This window comes from Drosophila bipectinata, chromosome 4 (assembly GCF_030179905.1).
Source record: "Drosophila bipectinata strain 14024-0381.07 chromosome 4, DbipHiC1v2, whole genome shotgun sequence".
NCBI lineage: Eukaryota > Metazoa > Arthropoda > Insecta > Diptera > Drosophilidae > Drosophila > Drosophila bipectinata.
Genome location: NC_091740.1, coordinates 17,375,853 through 17,395,541, shown reverse-complemented (window position 1 = coordinate 17,395,541; position 19,689 = coordinate 17,375,853). Strand labels below are relative to the sequence as shown.

The following is a 19,689-nucleotide window of genomic DNA, read 5'->3' as shown; positions in this document are numbered from 1 at the left end:
TTATTTTTTTAAATAAACTTTTTTAAATTATTTTTTTTTTAAATGCAGTTTTATAAAATAAACTAGTTTTAGTTGTCCTAGTCTGAATCTAAATTTTTTCTCTGAGTCAGAATCCGCTATTTCGTTTTGAGCATTGTAGTCCAGAAGTAGATTCTTCAATCTCAAAGGAAACTGCCTTGCTAGAGTTATTGGCCGCACTTTTGGAAAAGCTTGTAATTAATGGATCTGACGATACTAACACTAAATGCAAAAGATACTCCATTGTGTTTTGGCGATAGTTTTTACGCGTATGGCTTAATCGCAAATTTCTTAAATCTTTGTTTTGGGCTTCTAAGGCTTCTTCTGACATCATTCCTATCGGAAGTGGTACTTTTTCTATAATATCCGCCCCGTGAATCTATAATCTAATATCTATAATACGCCATGCTCATCTAAAAGAACCAAATTTTCCGTTAACCAACCCGAGTTCTTAATCTCGAAACGCACCTTACATCTATTCGATTTTTTCTTTTTTGTTAGAAACAGTTTTGCAAAAATTTGTAATGGTATATTCTATAGATGTCAAGTCCGTCTCGGAACATTTGGATTTATCAACTATATCGCTGAAAATGTGATCAAACACTGCAGAACTCTTCTTTGTGGCATCTGCTTTCCCATGCCATACTTCAAAAAGGCGGACATGATTACTGAAAATATCGCTAAATTTAACAGGGGCACGTTGGCGCAGCTGAACATGGATAATTTATACACTAAACGAAGCCTAGTTTAACCACAAATATACGCTATTTGCGGGCCGAGGCGACCTTCATAAAGTTTTCCTCTACAGAAGTTGAAATTTGTTATAAAAAGAAGGCTACTACAAACATTGCTGGTTTAAAACATAAATTATGAATGCAACATCCACTCACAGGTCACAAACCCTTTATTTTCGTTTACTACATACCTTAAACTTTGAGAAAATGCTAAAACTGATTTGAAACACACAAAATCAAAAAAAGTGTCGCAAATATAAAAAGTCGTCGATCAAGCCAAATTCAACACCTGAAAATTGTAAAGTACCATATGTTAGCTTTTAGAGCTTACAGCTGATCTAGTTGATCAAGTTTATAGGTTTTGGTATTTTTTTAACGATATTCAATTATTTGACTATCGGTAGGAAACAAAATTTTAATGAATTTTAACAGTTGAAAATTTGCTTAATCTGACGCTAGAATAGCCAAATCGGCCACTGTGCAACGCCGGAATTTGGTTGACCAGTGCACTCGAGCTTTTCTCCCTGATATAGATTGGGGGGGTTTTTTTGCGGTGTCTTGAGCTGGTTGGTTTTCCTTAACCGTCCGCCAGCAGGCTAATCTGTTGCTACTGGATCTGACTGGTTCTTCGTCGATCTTCTGAACGCGGCTAATTTTTTTTTATTTCCTGCGGATTACTCTGCGGGCTAAGCTTGCGCTTTATTTGAATGTAGCAATCCACTCCAGTCTGTGTGGCCGGGGTCGCTTTTGGCACATTCCGAAATTGTTATTTTTGTACTCGCTGTAGTCGTTGACGTCGCGGTTTTTTGAATTCCAGTGATTTTCGTTGTGGTTGCAGAAATTGCACTGCTTGTTGGTGATGCTAAATTTGTTTCCACCATTGCAGAGTGGCCGGATTGACCGATTTTTTTGCATAAAATCCAAAAATTCATGACAAAAGAAACGTATATGGTGAATGGATTCTTAAAGTAGCTTCTCCAACTAGATATAAACCATTAGTTTTATTTAAATATCTGCATCCCTGAGCTTCTACCAGGGCTGTAAAGTTCATTAACAGATCAGCAGGTTATCGCAAACAAAAAGGCGGGACGCTGCACACAAACTTTGAACTTTCCGCAATTTGTAATACGGGCACCAATTTTAACGAAACAAAATGGAAAATGTTAATTGTGGTATGTAAAATATAATTTAATGAAACCAATTTGTTATCAGTGTTACATGTTTTTTCTGTGAATTGTTTTCGTGATGTCTTGAAGTAGTTAATTTGTATTAGATGTGTCTGTGCATTATGGAGTATAACTAATTTTCTGTCACCATCTGAGTTTGCAGAAGTATTAATGTATATTTGTTCTTGATAAACTTATTAAAAACTTTTGCTCCATTTCCTACCGTTGTCGATAAAGACAAGGTCGAATTCAGACACTGCACACTTTTTGAGGTTTGGCTGCGCAGCAACAAAAACAAAGACGCTGTATCTGATTACATTTTGGAAAAACTGAGCATAAAAAATCTTGACTCGGAAGCTAAAAGCAACATTTTGAAAAAAGTCAAGAGTTTCGACATACCTCAGTAAAATTGATAAATGTGCAACGTGTTTTTCTTGATTTTTTTCTAACTCCTTCATGTTAGATTTTTTTATTCATTTTATATATGTAGGTAGTAAATGTACAAATTGAATGAACTTAACATATATTTAATAGATCATTGTTTGATATTTATATAGGAACTTAAAACTATTATTCATAGAAAATTGATATATGTGCAAAACTATTTAAGTGACAAAAAAAATATTATATAAATTTGTAATATAAGTTAACTTTTTAATTAATATAGTATCGTGTCTCCTTTTTGCTAATCTAATAATTTCAATCGCTTCGGCATTGAATTTGCCAAGTTTTGGAGGACAGCTATATCAATGGATGCCCATTCATTAACAATGGCCGCCTTTAATTCCTTAAGGGTCTTAAATTTCGTTCCACCTCTGAAAACTTTTACTGACAGGATGCCCCAAAGATCCTCGATCGGATTTAAGTCCGGACTTAAAGCTGGCCACTGCATCAAATCGATAGATTTACTTTCCAGAAACGTCTTCGTACACCGCGCTACGTGTATAGGAGCGTTATCCTGTTGAAAGAAAAAATTTCCGGGATGAAACTCTTCGGAAAATGGTACTAGCTCACTTTCCAAGAGATTAGTATACGTTTCCGCGTTCATGCGACATGGCACAAAGCATATAGGCGATTTCTCGAAGTAACTAAAGGCAGCCCATACCATAAAGGAACCACCACCATGGTTGCGTCTGTTGCAAGTTTGTCTGGGATGCCTGGGGTCTCGCCAATACTTTTGATTTCCATCTTGGCCATCTAAATTAAATTTTTTTTCATCACGAAGATGACATTTTGGAATTCGGTGGTCCAAAATTTAAATTTCTCCTAATAGGCTAGTCGAGCCATTTTATGCCGCCGCAATAGCTTAGGTTTCGGGACCTTTGCTTCGTATGTGAGATGCAAATCTTTTCGGCAAATTTGTTACACCCGTTGCCTACATATTGGTAACTTCAATTGTGCCTTAATTTTGGCACAGCTCAAATTTTTGGCAGATGCCAAAGCTCTAATGTGCCGCTTAGTGCGGTTATCAATCTTTGGAATTGCACCTTTGCGATTGTTTTCGGCATATTTTTGGGGTGACTTTAAAAAGTTTCCTACAGTGTTTCGATTTATTGTTTTACCAATAGCACCAACTTTGACGCCACAGTCAGCCATAGTTCTTATATGGATCTGCTCTTCTTTAGATAATTCGGTTGCTCGTGGCATTTTTGATATTTAATACAATTTATTTAACGCAAACCTTTTTTTTATAGCTCAAGATAATTTTTAATTAAATTTTAAAATGTAAACAGTCAAATTTGTTATCTTTGTTTTACTAGGACCTTGCCGGAACCCACTCCAAACGTGAATGAAGCTTTTTGCACATATATCAACTTTCTATTAAATTCCCCTCCTTTCGTTATTCTTTGGGGTAACGGTGCAATAGGATGGGGACAGATAAGAAACTAATAAATGATGTGTAATTGAGGGACATCGGAGAAAAATCGTGTGTACTCAAAACTCTAGAGCTAATAAAATAGGAGAAATATAGAAAACAAATCTTGCACATATACCAATTTTACTGAGGTATATGTTAGCCAAAATGTAGCTAAATAAAATAGAAATATAGCTCGCTTTAAAAAAAATAAGACTGACTGGTTTAATTCAAGCATGGGCATTGAATTCAATATAAAAAGCACACCTTTATCCCAAATAATACGCCCAATCTGGACGTACGGCATACAGTTCTGGGGCACTGCGAGCAAGACGAATGTCCGAACAATACAAGCTTTCGAAAATAGAGCCCTTCGAATCGCCACTGGGGCCCACGTTTTTCATGACAATCGCACCATCCACGAGGTTCTCAATTTCCCTTGGGTCAAGGACGAGATACAAAGAAGCATCGCACGTCACATGCAGAGGCTTCATAATCACCCGAACCGGTTGGCCAGCTCCCTGCTGGACAACAGCTAGCAGCCCAGAAGACACCCGCTGGACCTCCCCTTACTACTCTAATTTATTTCTACCATATTAATATTTAAAATTATCTATAAGTGAAGTTTATGTGATAACATTTAATGGTTGTTTCTAAAGGACAGTTTTAAAAAAACGTTATCCTGCAATTACAAAAAAAAAAAAAACAAAAAAAAAAATGCAGCAACACTTTTAGCAAAGAAAGCAAACCATAAAGACCCCGTATGTGTTTTAAAGAATTCGGTGCTATCAGAAAATGGAGCTAAAGAGGCAAAACGAAAATTACTTGTACCCGAGCCAGTACCCTTAACTCCAGACGAAGCTTTGGCATTTGTCCTCGAAAATTCATTAAGTAATAGCACTCATTTTTCTGCTATATATCCACCATATAACAAGGTCGTAAGAGCGAAGCTGGAGTGCCGGCGTAAGGATATAAGTAGTAGTTACCGAAGTTTCATGTAAAGTTACCCTGCAAGACTTGCTCAACCACACCGAAACCAGAATACTACAAATGCAGGAAGATGTATTCAGTTTATTTAAAACGATCAAATATTTGATTTTAATCGTGAGCTATGGGTTTGACGGATCTACAGGGCCAAGCATCTACAAACAAAGATATAAAGATGATGAACCAACCTCCAGCGACCACTCTTTATTTGTAACAACCATAATTCCACTTAAATTAGAGGATACTATTGGTACAGTATTGTGGATAAATCGAACACCACAGTCTGTAAGGTTATGCAGACCGTTAAAATTAGAATTTAAACAAGAAAGGAAAGCTAACTTCGGGCGGAGACGAAGTTGATATACCCTTGCAGTTAAAACCGGATATGTGTCGCAAACATCGGATATAGTTGGCCGATCCTTATGGGAATATGAATATATAATCCAATTTATTACAATAAAAAATCTAAAAAAAGTCCCAAACTTCTATTTTCAAAAATACGAAAGTTGATATTTCTACCAAATACCATTTCCGATCGTTCAGTTATATGGCAGCTATAGTCGGCCGATCGTTATGAAATTTGGTAGGTCGGATCAACTGACCAAAAGTATAATCTGTACCAAGTTCCAGCTTTCTATCTTCAAAAATACGAAAGTTGGGTCATTTCCGATCGTTCAGTTATATGGCAGCTATAGGATATAGTCGGCCGATCCTTACGAAATTTGGCATGTCGTATTATTTTGCCAAAAATAGCGGTCATGTAAAATTTAAATTTTTTAACTCAAAAAACACCGAAGTTATACCATTTCCGATCAATCAGTTATATGGCAGCTATAGGATATAGTCGGCCGATCCGGGCCGTTCCGACTTATATACTGCGTGCAAAGGAAAGAAGGGTGTGTGCAAAGTTTCAAGTCGATAGCTTTAAAACTGAGAGACTAGTTCGCGTAGAAACAGACAGACAGACGGACATGCTCATATCAACTCAGGAAGTGATCCTGATCAAGAATATATATACTTTATAGGGTCGGAGATGTCTCCTTCACTGCGTTGCACACTTTTGACCAAAATTATAATACCCTCTGCAAGGGTATAAAAAGAAACTTCAGAACATATTCTTACAGAAAAAAATGATTTGGATAGGCAAATAAAAAATTTGTCTCCTTTAGTACATAATATTACTAAAGAAAAACCAGTAACTGTATCGTTTGATCTTCATATGACTTTGATAGATGGTAAAGTGCTTAATGTTTTAACAAACACAAATTCTTGTCAAAAATGTCCTGTATGCGGCAGCGGTCCAAAACAATTTTTCGAGACCGATGACATACATTCAACAACTTTAAAGCCAAAACCAGAAAGCCTTCAATATGGTGTGAGCCCACTGCATGCATGGATTGAATATTTTGAGTTTGTGTTGAACATAGCTTACAGAATTAATATTTTTAAAAGGCAAATTCGAGATAACAGCGATAAATTAATTATGGCGGCAACAAAAAAGAATATTCAAGACAGAATGCGAAAAGAAATGGGGCTAAATGTTGATAAGCCAAAACAAAACGGTAGAGGGAACACTAATGACGGAAACACGGCTAGAATGGCGTTTAATAATGTACAATTATTGGCAGATATTTTAAAGATTGATTTTGATATATTAAAAAGATTTAAGATTATTCTTATTTTCCCAAAACAAGTTTACTAGCGCTCCGGAGTAAAAGTGTGTGAAAGAAAGGAATGGGCGGAATGGAATGGCACACTATTGCTCCGGAAAGCACACTATTGCTCCGGAAAGCTATGAAGATTGGACTGACTTGTTTTGGGAAAAGCGTTATAACTTCAACAATTTTCATAATTTCCTAATGAAGTTGGTCTCTTTTTATTTAGAATTAACAAGACAATATTAATGTGTGTCAAAAATGATACCATTTCTTGGAAGTTGTACCGAAAAAATGGCGTCAAAGTTTGAAAAACATGACAAAAATTCAAAAATGTCAGTTTCTTTTGTAAAATTTGTATCCTTTCTGTTTAAATAAATTAAAGATGTATTTTTTTTTCAAAAGCTACAACATTTAACTATTGAAAAACGTAAAAAAATCGGCCTAAAATTACGTGTTCAGGAATTTTTAAGAGCAAAACACTTTCGAAAAACCGTTTTTTTTCGAAATAAATCAAGATTTGAGGGTGTATGAAAAATTTCAAACATGGTTTTATACTATACTCGACCTAATGAACAATTCCTACTAGGTCTCTTCAAAAGTTCCTCCAACGTTTCTTTTTTTGTCGCACTGTGTTATATATGTTGAAATTAATGTGATTACAATTAATGTTAGTGGTATTCTGGTTTGTTTAATTTGAATAAAAGGATATAGGGTATTTATGTTATCAAATGATAGTTCCGAATTGTTGGATAATATATATTCGGATATTTCAAAATTATTATAATTGTGGGCTGTAATGTATTCTAATATTTTATTATCTACGTTTGAATATGATATATTATTAATTATTGTGGTGCCATTGAATGTTATTAAATAAGACCCTATTAGGCAAGAGTCATTTACAATATTATTTCCATTTACTAAAATAGCACCTTCCTGAATTATATCTATTTGTTTATTTTGTTCTCTTATTTTATTACATATTGATTTTTCACCGTTCAATAATCGAGTGAAACATGATTTTTCTGTGCTAAGAACACAATAATTATTAAATAGTTCTTTTTTGAATTTATTTATTTCATAATAAATGTTGTCGCATTTTGCTACCTGATTGCTTAACAGTAATTTTCCATCATTATGAGAAATAGCTGTTGCGTAATAAGTATCGCATCTATTTTTTATAATGGGATATTTTAAATAGATTACAAATAATTCTTTATGTAAAGCAATTTTGAATTCAGAAATGTCCAATAAATCCGTGATTACTAATCCGTTTTGATTCGTGTTTATATATTTCTTGAATATCATCTATATTTTAAAATTTTCGTGTTAAAAATGTCCATTTTAGCCAATGTAATTGTATCAATAAAATTTTGTAGATCATAAGTTATTAAATGTAGACGATGTTTTCTTAGAGGTAACTCTTGGCTTGTAAAAACCGATTTTAAATTTGTGGACAGTATTTTGATTTCATCAAACAATTTGGAATTTATTATTTGTTGCTTGTTGTTGTTGTCAATTAGTTCATTAATTTTATTTTGAATTGTTATTACGTCATCATGGTCCGGGGTACCAGCTAACCATTTTAAAACCGTTCCTAATTCATTAATACCTCTCTTAGATCTTGTTGGCAATAATTGTGATAGAATTAAATTTAAAGTTCTTAAATTATATGAAATTTCCCAGTTCAATCTATCATTATTAGTATTCTTTATGTAGTTAAGCTCTGAGTCCATAATTTCTTTATAGAAACTAATGTTGGTAACATGAAATAGCTCAGCATATGAGTCTTAGGTCAGAACGTCCTTATTGTCTTTATAAAGAAAGAAGTCATGATTCGAATAATTAATTATTTCGGATGTTGTTGTGACTATGATCAGAAATAGAAGTATTGCGGAATGCATTGTTATCTGTAAGTTAGAAAACAAAAAAAATTTTAAGACTAAATATTATCTTTGTGAACTATTCTATTCCTATTGTTTATTATTACTTTATTATCCTGGTTTTCCTTAACTACCCGTTTTTTATATCTCGGTTTTAGTTTGTTTCTTTCCTCATATTTCTTTTCATAAATTATTTCTCCTAGATTATTATGTTTCTTGTCTTTGTTATGCGTTGCTAGCATAACTGTTTGAGCTTGTTGGAGAATGTTAGGTATTTTCTCATGGTTTATTTTGTTGTATAATATGTCCAATGGCTTTTCATTGGTAACTGAGTAAATACTCTGATTATATTTTTGAGCTGCCCTTATGATTATATCAGAGTAATCTGTTAGATTGTATTCATCTTTGATACATCTAGCGATCTCTGTGAGTGTTGAATGTGCCCTTTCAATTTGACCATTGGAAGTGCTATATCTTGGATCTGCAAAGTGTATTGTGAGTCCACTTCTACTTATAAATGAACGAAATTGCGCAGATGTGAAACTTGGTTCGTTGTCCGTCATGACGGTTTTGGCTAGTGGATAATGTTGTAAAATTTCTAGTACTTTGTTTTCAATATTTAGCTTATTTTCTATTGCTTGGACTGTTAAGAATTTTGAATAAGCGTCAATACATGTTAAAAAAATTTTTTTATCTGCGTAAAATATATCAATATGAAGATTTTCACCTTCGCTAGTTGGAATTGGTGCTTCACCTATCGGAATTTCTACTGGATGTCTGCAATATTTATTTTGGTTACAAATGACGCAATTTTTTATATATTCTTTTAATTTTATAAATAATTTTGGCCAATAATAAAGTCTAGATATTTGTTTGTAATTTTCGTCTAATCCTCTATGGGCACGACAATGAGTCTCTTCAATAATAATTGCCTTATCTTCCTCATTTTCTACGTCTTGTACAAAAATTGTTGTAAAAAGGAATTTGTTTCCGAAATTTTCTTTTAGTGGTTTTTGCAATAAGTAAAGGTCTTCTAGGGTACAGTGCAGGCCTATGGTTATATTTGGTGAAATATATTTGTCGGGTCAAGCAGCAAGCAACTAATTTAAACATAATAATTAATCAGTAACTGATGTTTTGTTGGTCGCAAGCCGACTCTCTTTCGGCCGCTCGGCTTTGCTAATTCAACGTTTAAAGTTGGCGGCATCCGCTCAGCCTATTCTGGAAGGTTGGCGCCACTCTCGTTCGTCTTCTGACTGCGCTCGCATCCTAAATTGGATTTCAAATATTGTTCATAAATCCTAATTTCATATGCGGCCTGAATAAAGTTCATAACGTTGAAATTAAGTAAATTCTGATTTTTTATTTACGGCATCGAAAACGCTCGACGACCAAACAATATTCTTTTAGTAACGTTATTAAATTCTCTGGAGAATCATACTCAATAATATGTCTAACATTATTGAAGACATTTATTGATTCGTGGACTGTTAATCTGCCAGTAGTGATTAGGATTTGAATTTTTAATTGATTAAGTGGTTTATTAGTTTCTTGGATTACATTTTCAAAGCTGCTTTCTGCAGAATGAATTGTATTTTCATCAGAGCTAACCTCTGATATATCTGCGTCTGACAAATTGTTTATTTGGACTCTGGATAAGGCATCCGCTACAACATTAGTTGTACCTGGTTTGTAATGAATTTTTGGTGTAAAACTTTGTATGAATGAATACCAACTTTTCATGTAAATATTTGGGTTTTTGTCAGATATTGAATACAATAATGACTGATGATCGGTGTGAATTTCCATTCCAACCACGCCATATAAATAGTTTCTTAGGTTTTTTAATGCCCAAACAATTGCTAATAATTCTTTTTTGTTTGTGGCGTATGCTCGTTCTGTTTTATTGAGGGTTTTTGATATAAAGGTTATAGGTTTACCCTCTTGTGGGTAACCGCTCCTAATGCTATATTTGAAGCGTCTATTGTAAGAACGAATTTTTTACTATAATCTGGTTGCACTAATTCAAGTTGATTAGTAAGGTTTTGCTTAAGTTAATTGAATGCTTTTACAGCTGGTTCGTCCAACTGTACCGACATTTTTTTCGACAATGTTTTAGATATTTTACCATTATGGCCTCCTAAATATGAGTTGAGTGGTTTTGCTATGTAAGCATAATTATAATAACCTGTTAGGCCAAGAAAGCTTCTAAGCTCTCTGATATTTTTTGGAATTGGGTAATTTTGTATTGCTGCGACTTTGACTGGGTCTGTTTTGATTGCATTATAAGAGACTACGTATCCAAGAAAATTGGTTTCTTGCAAAAAGAATTTGGATTTTTCTAAAGATATTTTCATATTTGCTTCTAAAAGGATATTTAACATTAAAATGTTCCTCTACTGAATTTGAGAAAATTATTATATCGTCCATATAGACGTGGCAAGTTTTTCTAACTTGATCTCTTAAAATGTCATCCATTGCTCGTTGGAAGATTCTTGGACCGTTTGTCAAGCCAAAAGGCATTCTTAAAAATTCGTATTTACCGTTATTTATAGAAGAGACGTTTTTTGAATGTCGGATTCTCTCATTAATATTTGATGAAAACCTGATTCCAGGTCAATTGTGGAAAAAAATTTCGCTTTTCCCAGATTAGCTAATATAACAGATGGATCCTGCATAGGGTATCTATCGGGAATTGTGTTTTCATTTAATTTTTAAAAATCAATGACAAGTCTTAGTTTTGGACTGCCATCTTCATTGTATCCTTTTTTCGGAACTACAAGAACTGGAGAATTATACGGACTCCTGCTAGGTTGTATGATTTTTTCGGACAACATTCTTTTAATTTCTTTATTAACAAATTCTGCTACAGATTGGGCATATGGGTATTGTTTACCATATATGGGTCTATCATGTTCTAAGTTTATTTCCCCTCTAATATCAGTGCGGAAAGGGATTTGCATAATTATTTTAGAGTGCTCATTTTTGATATGGTTTGTTATTATATTTCTTAATTCTTCCACATCATTTTCTGGTTTCAATTTTATGTTGTTTAGGCAATGTTTTTTATTTTATTTTTTTTTTGCCTGAAGTGGATTGTGAGTTTATTGACCTTAGACCTTCATTTTTTGATTGGTAGGACTTTATTGAACAAAGATCTTCTGAGCGCTCTGATCCGGAGCTGTAGTCATAGTCGCTTGTTTCGACGCAGACTGAATATGATTTAACTTGTTTTATCTGGTTAAAATATTTGTTTATTAAGAATTTGTTCAGAGGGTGATTACATTTTTCCTCGGTGTGGCATAGATTTTCATTACATTACATTGTGAAAAAGTAATCTTTCCTCTTTCCCATGATATTGTATAACTCCCTTTTTGATGTCGATTATAGCACCAATTTTTTTTTAAGTAGATTATATCCGACTAACAAGTCAGTTTCTAAACCCTCGATTTCATAAAAGATATGTTTAATATTGAAAATTGTTATCATGTGAAAATATTTTATTATCGAATATCCGTTAACTGTTGACCCTTTTATAAATAGGGAGTTCATTTTTATTTAATTATATTATTTTATTTTAATGTAACAAGCGGTTGCGCCTGTATCAATTAGTACTTTAAAATTTGTATTTTCTTTTCTGTCAAATCGTATTAAGTAAGGTAGTCTTACTCTTGCCCTTCCCCTAAAAAATGGTCCTCCTGAATATTATTAATTTTCATTGTTTTATTTTGTGGTTGATTTACTGTACTCTCAAGCTCTCGCTTTACTGGAAAATGACTTGGGCCAGCTGCTTGATTTGCAAAGTTTTGTGGATTATTAATAGAAGGACGGCTATAATTATGTTGATAATAGTGTGGTCGATTTGAATACGGACGATCTTGGTTTTGGTTTGTGCCAAAATTTTGGGTAAATCCCTGACGATAATTATTAGATTGCCCTTTTGGTCGGTTTACGAACTGTATGGAAGGATCGACTTCCATTGGTTCTGGGGTTTGTCCCTGAACGTTGTTCTAGTCGAAATAAGTCTGTTGGGGCCAACTTTGGTTTTGGCTGTTTCCCCATTTTCGTTTATTAAAATTTTGTTTTGGTTGGACCGAGTTAAACCTTAGGTAATTATTTTGCCTTCGGTTTTCATTTTGAAAGCCATAATATCTATTGGCGAATTGGGCTCTAAAATTATTTGATTCTAGTTCTTGCACTTTTGCTAAGGCGTTTGGAAGGTCGGGTGGATTTAGCGAGAAAAGTGTCTCTGATATTGATCCGTTTAGACCAGAAATAAAGATTCTTAGAGCATTGCTCCTAATTACTTTATTAGTTTCTTTTGTATTTTCGCTTTCTTTACCTTATGTCATTATGGTCTTATTGATCAGTAGGGTCATCTTTTTATTTACCTCATTATAGAACTCCGTAATAGACAATTTACCTTGTCTAAGAATACTTAGTTTAGCTTCTAGAACGTGGATTGGTCTTCTATCATTATAGATAAAATCCAATCTAGACAAAATAGCATTGAAATTAAGAACTGTTCCATGGTTGGTCAGGGCATCATGTGCCGCTCCCATGATTTTGTTACGAAGTATGGTTAACGCTATAAAATATTGCTCACTGTTTATTTTATATAAACTCATTGCTGTCTCTGCAGCCTCCCTCCAGCATACATACTGAGTTTGCTCCCCATTAAATTTTGGCAGAGCTTTAATCACTTCTAATGTTGTATCACAACTTATATTTGGATTAATTGTCTGAACTTTATAATCTTCTACCGTTTTTTCCTTACTTTCTACTTTTGCCGATAATTCATTAATTTTTGTAGTCAATTCATTTATCTGGACGTTTATGAATCTATTTATTAATTCTGTTGTAATTGAACTGTATCCAATTCCACTACCTAACATGTTTGGTCCACCACCGGTTGCCATGTTTAATTTTTGAAAATTATTTATTATATCTTCCAGATTGTTTAATCGTTAAGTAATTAATTTTTTTAAAGATTTGACTTAATTTTATAAAATTTTTTGTTAGTATTTTTTAAATGTAATGTAAATTTAATGTGTAACTAACGATAAGCTTTTCTTTAATTTCTCACGATGATGTTGTATCCTTTCCTCCTTAGTTAGATGTCCTGTTTGGTTTCTTCCTTCCTGCTATCTGTATCCTTTTCTCCTTGGTAAGATGTTCTGTTGGATTTCTTCCTTCTTTCTTTCATTGGATTAATTAATCAGCTTTTGTATTTAATTGAATTTACTTATTTTTTTATACCCTTGCAGAGGGTATTATAATTTTGGTCAAAAGTGTGCAACGCAGTGAAGGAGACATATCCGACCCTATAAAGTATATATATTCTTGATCAGGATCACCTCCTGAGTTGATATGAGCATGTCCGTCTGTCCGTCTGTCCGTCTGTCTGTCCGTCTGTCTGTCCGTCTGTCTGTTTCTACGCAAACTAGTCTCTCAGTTTTAAAGCTATCGTCTTGAAACTTTGCACACACCCTTCTTTCCTTTGCACGCAGTATATAAGTCGGAACGGCCCGGATCGGCAGACTATATCCTATAGCTGCCATATAACTGATTGATCGGAAAAGGTATAACTTTGGTGTTTCTAGAGTTAGAGATTTGACATGAGATTTGACATGAGAGCTATTTTTGGCAAAATAATACGACATGCCAAATTTCATAAGGATCGGCCGACTATATCCTATAGCTGCCATATAACTGAACGATCGGAAATGACCCAACTTTCGTGTTTTTGAAGATAGAAAGCTGAAATACAGATTCTATTTTTGGTCAGTTGATCCAACCTACCAAATTTCATTAGGATCGGCCGACTATATCCTATAGCTGCCATATAACTGAACGATCGGAAATGGTATTTGGTAGAAATATCAACTTTCTTATTTTTGAAGATAGAAGTTTGGGACTTTTTTTAGATTTTGTATTTTAGTTAATTGGTTTTATTATGATGTAATCATAAGGATCGGCCAACTATATCCGATGTTTGTGATATATATCCGGATTTAACTGCAAGGGTACATAAACTTCGGCTCCGTCCGAAGTTAGCTTTCCCTTCTTGTTTTAATTAATTATTTTTGAGAATCACCTTTATTTGCATGGCCCCACGTTGGGCGCCAATTAAATTAATCCCGAAGTTCACTTTTTAAAAAAATAATTTTTAATTTTTTATTTTTAAAAAACTTTATTTATTATTTCTTATTTGGTTCACAAACTTTATTTAAACGCTTAGGCTAGACGGATTGTATGTGAAAGGCTTGCTCCCGGAATAAGACTGCCAATTTTTAATTGCCAGATAACCAACAAACCTCGGCTTAAGAGAAATAACCCAAAAGGGTACTTGGAGAGAATAAAAAATTGGCCTAAGAGATTATAAGAGAAAGGGACAATTTGCTGATGCAGCAGTTGAGTCATTCGTGAAGAGTGATTCGGACTGGTGACGGCGAGTCGGCTCTAATGTTTATGTCTGGCTTGGGCCATGGAAAATTTTGTGGGAATGTTTACAAGTGGAGCTTGATGTTTAGTCTGGATAATCTTTTGGGGATCATCAGAAACGAGTGGGGGGAAATGAGGAGACAAGATAAGAAATGGCATGACGAAAATTTTGTGGGAATGTTTACATGTGGAGATTGATGTTTAGTCTGGATAATCTTTTGGGGATCATCACAAACGAGTGAGGGGAAATAAGGAGACAAGATAAGAAATGGCATGACGCATTCAGCAGGGGCTACTGCGTTTTGCAAATAATGTTTACATTGCCTTTTTGGTGAGGAAATTTATGAGTTGGTAGACACACCCCCTTCTAAATTGAAGCGTCCCGATTCAAACGATGGTGCAGCCATGGAGTTTATTTGAGCTGTTAATTCTGCTACGAATAAACAGAATAATTTCTGTAAATTCTATTATTTCTTCATGCGGGATTTCTTGATCGGACAAATTACCATATTTGTTTTTAAAATATTGCTAAGCCGTAGTTTAATGGTTTTACAATATTTTCTTAAATTATAAATACATAACCAAATTATATATGTTGAAATTAATGTGATTACAATTAATGTTAGTGGTATTCTGGTTTGTTTAATTTGAATAAAAGGATATAGGGTATTTATGTTATCAAATGATAGTTCCGAATTGTTGGATAATATATATTCGGATATTTCAAAATTATTATAATTGTGGGCTGTAATGTATTCTAATATTTTATTATCTACGTTTGAATATGATATATTATTAATTATTGTGGTGCCATTGAATGTTATTAAATAAGACCCTATTAGGCAAGAGTCATTTACAATATTATTTCCATTTACTAAAATAGCACCTTCCTGAATTATATCTACTTGTTTATTTTTTTCTCTTATTTTATTACATATTGATTTTTCACCGTTCAATAAGCGAGTGAAACATGATTTTTCTGTGCTAAGAACACAATAATTATTAAATAGTTTTTTTTTGAAATTATTTATTTCATAATAAATGTTGTCGCATTTTGCTACCTGATTACATAACAGTAATTTTCCATCATTATGAGAAATAGCTGTTGCGTAATAAGTATCGCATCTATTTTTATACCCTTGCAGAGGGTATTATAATTTTGTCCAAAAGTGTGCAACGCAGTGAAGGAGACATCTCCGACCCAATGAAGTATATATATTCTTGATCAAGATCACCTCCTGAGTTGATATGAGCATGTCCGTCTGTCTGTCTGTTTCTACGCGAACTAGTCTCTCAGTTTTAAAGCTATCCACTTGAAACTTTGCCCTTCTTTCCTTTGCCCGCAGTATATAAGTCGGAACGACCGGGATCGGACGACTATACATGGAAATGGTATAACTTTGGTATTTTTAGAGTAAGAGAGTTCCAATTTGACATTTTTTTTTTTTTTTGTAATAGCAGGGTAACGTTTATTTAAAACTGTCCATTAGGGACAACCATTATAATATAGATATAGATAATTAAAGATAATTTTAGATAAGATAATATAGATAATTTTAAATATTAAAATGGTAGAAATAAATTAGGGTAGTAAGGGGAGGTCCAGCGGGTGTGTCCTTTTTAGTCTTCTGGGCTGCTCGCTGTTGTCGAGCAGGGAGCTGGCCAACCGGTTCGGGTGATTATGAAGCCTCTGCATGTAACGTGCGCTGCTCCTTTGTATCTCGTCCTTGACCCAAGGGAAATTGAGAACCTCGTGGATGGTGCGATTGTCATGATAGACGTGGGCCCCAACGGCGATTCGAAGGGCTCTATTTTCGAAAGCTTGTATAGTTCGAACATTCGTCTTGCTCGCACTGCTGCAGAGCTGTATGCCGTACGTCCAGATTGTGCGTATTATTGCCTTGTAAATGAGGAGTTTAGTGGAAGTTCTCAGCTTCGATCTCCTACCCATAAGCCAGTAGAAGGATCGAAGTCTTTGATTAGCCTGTTTCCTCTTCTTAATCAGATGGGGCTTCCAGGTGAGCCTCCTGTCTAGGGTGAATCCCAGGTACTTGGGATTGTCTACCTGTGGGATTGGAGAGCCATTAAGGTTAACTGGAGGGCAGTTGCCTTTGCAGAGAGAAAATGTAGAGGCAGTGGACTTCTCGTTATTGACGGCAATGTTCCATCGCTTTTGCCAGTCGCTGAGCAAGTCAAGCTGCAATTGCATCGTTTCGGCTGCCCCCAATGCGCTATCGGCGGTGGTAAGGAAGGCGGTGTCGTCTGCATAGGTTGCTGCGAGCAGGTCAGGCCTCTGATGAACAGGGAGGTCGGCCGTGTAAGCATTGTACATCAAAGGGCCAAGAACGCTGCCTTGGGGTACACCAGCGTGAGCTTCTCTAATACCGGAGATGGCCTCGCCATATCTTTTTTTTTTTTTTTTTTTGTTTTCAACGTTGCTTTTATTTCTTGAATCTTCTCTTTGCGAGACTAGCAAGAGGTGTATCAAATCTTATATTTTTAACTTAACTAACAGTCATATTGACTGATACGGGGTAAGACGGCCCTAAAAATCGATGGCTGGGTTGGGAGGTCGTTGCGTCTAAGGCGGGATACGCTAGAAACCCGAGTCAATCCCCGAGCGAGAAAATTTGGGTGCGAAGACAGTTTTTCTTCGTATGACTCTTTTTGCTTCTGGATTTCGTCTTTCACTGCGAGGATGCCCTGATCCCGGTGGATGTTTTCGTTGCGAACATACCAAGGTGCCCCTGTGATAGTTCTCAAGATTTTTGATTGTGCGCGCTCTATGATGTCTATGTTGCTGCTGCTCGCGTACCCCACAGCTGGGAGCCATACGTCCAGATTGTCTTTAGGACTGAATTGTACAGTAGTAACTTGTAGTCCAGGCACAGTGGCGATCGTGAGTTTATGATCCAGTGGAGGCTGCTGGCTTTCAGTTTTAGGTGCATCTTTTTGCATTCGATGTGCTTGCGCCAGGTAAGTCGTCTATCAAGGTGAACGCCAAGGTACGTTACGTCGTTAGCTTGAGGGATCTGTTGGGCATCTGGAGCGACGTGTCGATGGTGTAGTCGCCCGAAGTAGCTGCGTTGCATCTCACTGAGAATACCCTATTGTAGAGGTATGATTCCAGTAGCTTGTGGGTGTATGTTGGTAAATACGTCTTAATTTTGTGCATGAGTCCGATGAGCCAAACTCGGTCGAAAGCTTGAGATACGTCGAGGAAAATAGCGCTGCAGTATTCTCGCTGTTCGAAGGCTGAGCGTATTTCGGATGGTTGTTCGATGGTTCCATGGTTTCTTCGAAAGCCAAATTGGTGTGCCGGGATAATATTGCAAGCTTCCAGATGTGGTATTATGCGAGTTAACAAGCATTTTTCAAACAATTTAGACAAACAAGATAGAAGGCTTATTGGTCTGTATGATGACGGAATTGTGTGGTCTTTTACTGGCTTCGGTATCATTATAATGATGGATTTCTTCCACTTTTTTGGGAAATAGCCAAGATTAATGATTCCATTAAATAGTATGCAGACGACCTCTATAGCGCATTTTGGAAGTTTGATCAGCATCTTTGGGGTCAATAGGTCACCAATAGGGGGGTCAATAGGGAGCCTTTTTTGGTTTTAGCCCTCTTATGACTTTTTTGATTTTGTTCGGCCGGAATGAAGGTGCGGCTGGCTGAGGGGAGGACTCTGGCTGAATTTCTGGCAGGAGGAATGAATTTGAGGCTGGGTTTGGCTGGAAGACACTTTGGAGATGTGTGGCGAATGTTTCAGCTCGGTCTTCGTCGCTGCGAGCCCAGCATCCCGAAGAGTTTCTTATTGGGGTGGTCGTTTCAATTGGGGCGCTAAGATTTGGATGGGCCCTCCACAGGGGGTACTTTGTGCTTGTTGGCGAGAGATTCTGGATGTACCTTAGCTGTGCGTTTTCTTCCTGTTGGTGAAGAGCCTGGTCGAGTGATCGGGTTGCTTCCTTAAGGCGTTGTTTTGAAGCTGGTGATCTGCTGTTTTGCCAATCACGACGCGTGCGCCTCTTTTCTCGCACGAGCTGTTCGATTTGCTGATTAGATTTGAAGTGTTTGTTTCGGTCTACATCTTTTCTATGAGGAGTAGAGATTTTAGCTGCCGCAACGAGTACTTCTTCCAGGGCGCTCGTAGTGTAGTCGATGTCCGATTCCATGTTAAATTCCGGGGCGAGTTCTATGTGGGCACTCACGTACTTTTTGTATTTTAGCAAGTTCGTTTTTGGCGTCGTCAGGCTGAAGGGGTATTCGGTTATTTCTGGGCTTTGAAGAAGCGTTAGAAGCACAGGCGAGTGGTCTGATGATAAGTCCGAGACTGCTTTGGCACTTATTAGATTGCGAGGTATGTTTTTTGTCACTGCAAAATCAATAAGGTCTGGTAGCTTTCGTGAGTCTGTTGGCCAGTTTGCGGGACTTCCAGGGGAAACGTAGTCCAGTTTATTTTTCACATTTATAATTGCATTGTACAATTGTCTTCCTTTGGGAGTCACTAGACGTGATCCCCAGTGCGTATGTTTGGCGTTGTAGTCTCCTGCGGCTATAAATCGGTCCCCAAGTGAATTGTAGAAGTCCATAAATTGTCCTTCCGAGATTGAGAAACGAGGAGGGCAGTAAACGGCAGCGATTGAAAGGATTCCGTTGCTTGACTGAATTTGTATGGATGTGGCCTGCAAGAAGTTTGTTGCAAACCTTTTGTGAAATTGGTGTTTAATGCGTTCTCTGATTAGAACTCCAGTTCCGCCGTGGGCTTTCCCATCTGGATGATCTGTGCGGTAGATTGTGTAGCCTCTTATAAGAAAGTTGTATTTGCTTGTAAGATGCGTTTCCACCAGTAGCATAACGTCAATATGGTTTTCGGTTAAGAATTGTGATAATTCTAGTTTATGCCATGAGACACCATTGGCGTTCCACATTGATATTCGT

At 35.9% G+C, this 19,689-nt stretch overlaps 1 protein-coding gene across 7 annotated transcripts in view; it reads left to right on the top strand.

The window, feature by feature from the left end:
• Positions 1-19,689, top strand: part of Zyx (lipoma-preferred partner zyxin) — a 59,739-nt gene that overhangs the window by 22,216 nt on the left and 17,834 nt on the right. For 4 of the 7 annotated variants that reach the window (XM_070282557.1, XM_070282555.1, XM_070282556.1 and 1 more), the window contains one exon: positions 13,415-13,468. The exons of 2 other annotated variants lie outside the window; for them this stretch is intronic. In XM_070282557.1, coding sequence (XP_070138658.1) covers positions 13,415-13,468 — 54 coding nt within the window. Of the gene's footprint in view, positions 1-3,678; positions 3,804-13,414; positions 13,469-19,689 lie in introns of those variants that run through there. One more of the 7 variants, XR_011443586.1, reaches the window with a different exon arrangement.